Here is a 4000-nt window from a genome sequence, read left to right as displayed (position 1 = left end):
TCCTGGTTATTAATATATAATTTATTTTCAGTGGTCTACCTCTGCCCACAGTGTCCCTGTCTTCTCTGTTTGCCTATGATGGCCGCTGCTGAGAGAGCTGTTGTTTAAGCGAGAGATGCGGCTTACCCTGCTATGTGCTAGACCACGCCCCCATAGATTATTATGATCTGTTCTTTGTACATCCATTTCTCACAAAGGGCTAATAAAATGATCTTATATTTTCAGTGGTTAACAATTTCAGAATGGAACAGAATGGGACAGCTTTCATTAAAAAGTGCTCTTTTGCAATTTGCATTTATTACATTGTTACAGACTTGTTCATGATGCTTATTGTTCTCAATAGAAGCTACTGCGCATTTTAAAATTTGTTGTGTGTTTGTTCATAAACATTGAATAACAGTAGATTTATTTTTTCTCTTCACCATCAAAAGTCAAAATGAATATCTGCAAAATAATTCAAATTAAATACAATAAAAAATTACAAAATTGCTCCCCTTTTAAAATCACATATATTAATATATTAATTTCTAAAGTAACATAGTTGTATGGAAAATACCAACTATATTACATAGTTACATAATAGCATAATTGGTAAAGTTGAATAAAGACACAGGTCCATTCAGTTTTAAATGATGTGTTTATGTGTGTGTTTGTATACCTGCGGGCTGAATGAAAGAAAATAAATATAGCAGATTTATGAACAACATGGATGGAAGAATCCCCCGCCATAAGCATTGTTCGTTCAGCTCAGTTTGCATCAAATGAGTTTGCACATCAATACCCTCTTGTAAAGACCACAGGTAGCTGGTGAACTTGGGAGCAAGTACAGAGATCTTGGCACCAAAGTCCTTGACACAGTAAAGATAGTGTTGATTATTGGTATCAGTTTTGGATATACAGATCACTTTTAATGCATGCAAGTCTATTTAATTTGGGCAATATTTGGTCTTGCATAAGTAATAAAAACAGTCCAATTTCCATGATAAGCTTCTCTGTAGATGAGAGGAGCACAGTTAAAAGTTTCCATTAAAATGCAACTTTTTTTCAAGCAGTGTATTTCAATGTAATGCTTCAGTGTTTAGGTTTTACTTACAGATCACTTATGCAGACTGCAAGATAGTTATTCCATGTGCTAGTTAATGATGATAGATCTCTTTGTAAATATAAACTGCCTCAGAGACTAAAATGTGTTTATTTTTACAGGGCCACAGAACAATGATTTAAAAAGACAGTTTCTTATGGAACGTTTATTGGATGCAGTAAAGCAGGTAGGATATGCTTTTAATGGAAGATTTTTATTTACGGGTCTAAGGGATTTCTTTCCTCATAACGTTAGTCGGTGGGCCAAATTGTGATATCAGTATTGCAATTGCCTCAGTAGTGACTAGGATAGGTTTGGGGAATCTCTAGAGAAGGATCAAACAAATCCAACCTAACATTAGGGCAAGATAAGTTCCCCCTCATTTCAGAGGGAGACGAGTCAGACATATAATGGTGCAGCACCATCGAACAGTACTCCTCCTCGGCAGCAGTACTTGGGCTAGATGTCCAGTGGGCTTCCACACGGCACTGAGGCTCTGCTTACCTCCCCGCCAACACCTGACTTTTGGTGACGTCAATTCCAGGTGACATCACATCCAGGTTCAGGGAGGGGGCTCCCCGACAGATGTGCTGCACTTCAGCCTGAAGTGAAAACACAGACCTTATCCTGAATCATCACAGAGGAAGGGGTCATTGTCCATAAAATTGGCCAGGACAATACCCCTGGACAGGGAGTGTCTAAATATCACACCTCCAGATCCAGCCACTAAATATACAAAATAAAAATTATTAAATTAAATGCAAATAACATTGAAAACAACCAAAACAGGGAAAAAAAACAAACCCTATATGCATTATATCATGAAGGAGGGGGACTCACACTCACGCCACACTTATTTGTAAGCTTATACAAACAATCAAACTGAACCCAACTGACTGGCTATATTTGCATGATAGAGTAGAAGATCTCTGGGACTATTCATTGCTTGTTGACTCACTTATATTAACAATTTTCTATTATATTCATGTTTTAATTACTGCTCTTGCATTTTTTTGGCCTCCAAATCAAAATCACTATCATGAATGCAGTTGCATCTTAATCTAAATGTATTGCCCTTTGGGAATACTCCTCAACAGTTGTCCTGGGTGTGCACTTGAAGAATGCAAGACTGTATTACCAGCAGATGGTTTCCTGTAGAGAGTTATTCCCAGAGTAGTATAATTCTCAAAAATCAGAAGGTCCAAAAAGGAAAGTTAAATTTTATTAAAAATGATAGTAAAAGACAAAGTAAATGCATTGCTGTTCAAAAATGTTACAAATTCCTGTTATAATTGGTCTGAGGCAGTGCATAGGATGAAGAAATCGTTGGTGTACCTCTGCCAAGACAAGACATGGCACAGGTAAATCAATGACTCCTTGCAAGAAAAAAGATACCATTTGCCCCCAACCCTGAGGTACAGGTTCGCAAGATGGTTAAATGATGGATGGTAGCTTTCATGTACGATGGCAATCTTTCCACATGTGGGCATAAATGGTAATCTACTACTTTGCTAGCACTACTTGTAAGGTAGCCCATTCCTGAAATAATGGGCCTGCCTGGGGAACATGTTAAACCTTTATAGACCTTTGGCAACATATAGAAGGGGTGAGTTAGTGGACACATGACTTTGTAGAAGCATGCTGCATGCCTAGGTGCTTGGTTTTCTCAAACACTTGTGAAAGAATGGGTCGCTCTCAGCGCAGTAAATTTAAGCATGGTACCATGATAGGTTGCCAACTATGCAATAAGTTCATCCGTGAAATTTCCTTGCTACTAAATATTCCACGGTCAACTGTAGTGGTATTATAACAAAGTGGAAGCAACTGGAAACAGCAGCAACTCAGCCATGAAGTGGTAGGCCATGTAAAATGACAGATCGGGGTCAGCGCATACTGAAGCGCACAGTGCGCCGAAGTCGCCAACTGTCTGCAGAGTCAATAGCTACAGACCTCCAAACTTCGTGTGGCCTTCAGATTGGCACTGTGACGTACTGAACCATCACTGGGGCTGCTGGAGGAGCCTGAGGGCTACCCTCCTTCCTACTGACTATGGACCTAGGAATATGGAGACCCCCTTGAGACCTCTTGGGGTTACATGGAACTAAGACTTGAGGGACTGTTCCTGGAACCCCGAGGATTGTTATGTACGTTTACCCCTTGGAACTAATAACCCTGATTTATGTGTGGAGTTTATATGCGGCATCTTTCCCCTGTGCCCATTAACCAGTTGACATCCACAGTGTTAAACCCCATTCCCATCCAGGCCATTTTTCAGTATTCAGCGCTGCAGTACTTTGACTGACATTTATTCCGTCATGCAACGCTGTACTGAAATTAATTTTATACAATTTTTTAGGGACAGATAGAGCTTTCTTTTGGTGGCATTTAATCACCACTGGGGTTTTTATTTTTTACTATATTAAGGAAAAATTACAGAAATAAAAAAAAAAACTATTTCCCCTATATTAAATGATAAAACATTTATTATTACCCAATTTTTTTGGTAAAATATAAAAGACGGGGCCACGTCGGGTAAAAAGACACCAAACATGTCAAGCCTTAAAATTGCGTGCGAAACCTCAAAAAACGATAATACCCAAAATTGGCCATAGGCGACGCTTTAAAAGCTTTTACCGCTCATCAGTTTAGTGTTATCAGTGATTGATGGCCCTAAAATGATTGCTCTCACTGTGACGTTTGCGGCGCTATGTAACGTGTGTGGCGCAATTATCGTTTTTGCGCTCTAGTGCACCGGACGCGTATTTACGTTTATATCTGCGTAAACGTGGGGGTGGGGGAGTTAAACATTTATTTTATTTATTTTTTTTACTTTTTTTATATGTGACTTTTGTTTTATTTTACTTTTTTATATGTGACTTTTATTTTATTTTTTTATTTATATATATATTTTTTGCACTT

The 4000-nt window shown here is 38.5% G+C and overlaps 1 protein-coding gene across 1 annotated transcript in view; it reads left to right on the top strand.

The window, feature by feature from the left end:
• Nucleotides 1–4000, top strand: part of LOC108798723 (sorting nexin-29-like) — a 152493-nt gene that overhangs the window by 847 nt on the left and 147646 nt on the right. The window contains exon 2 of the mRNA XM_018570503.1: nt 1204–1268. Coding sequence (XP_018426005.1) covers nt 1204–1268 — 65 coding nt within the window. The remainder of the gene's footprint in view (nt 1–1203; nt 1269–4000) is intronic.

The sequence above is a fragment of the Nanorana parkeri genome, unplaced genomic scaffold (genome assembly GCF_000935625.1).
Source record: "Nanorana parkeri isolate BGI_ZX_2015 unplaced genomic scaffold, ASM93562v1 scaffold1543, whole genome shotgun sequence".
NCBI lineage: Eukaryota > Metazoa > Chordata > Amphibia > Anura > Dicroglossidae > Nanorana > Nanorana parkeri.
Note: the sequence above shows the minus strand (reverse complement) of the source record. Positions and strands in the feature narration are given on the sequence as shown.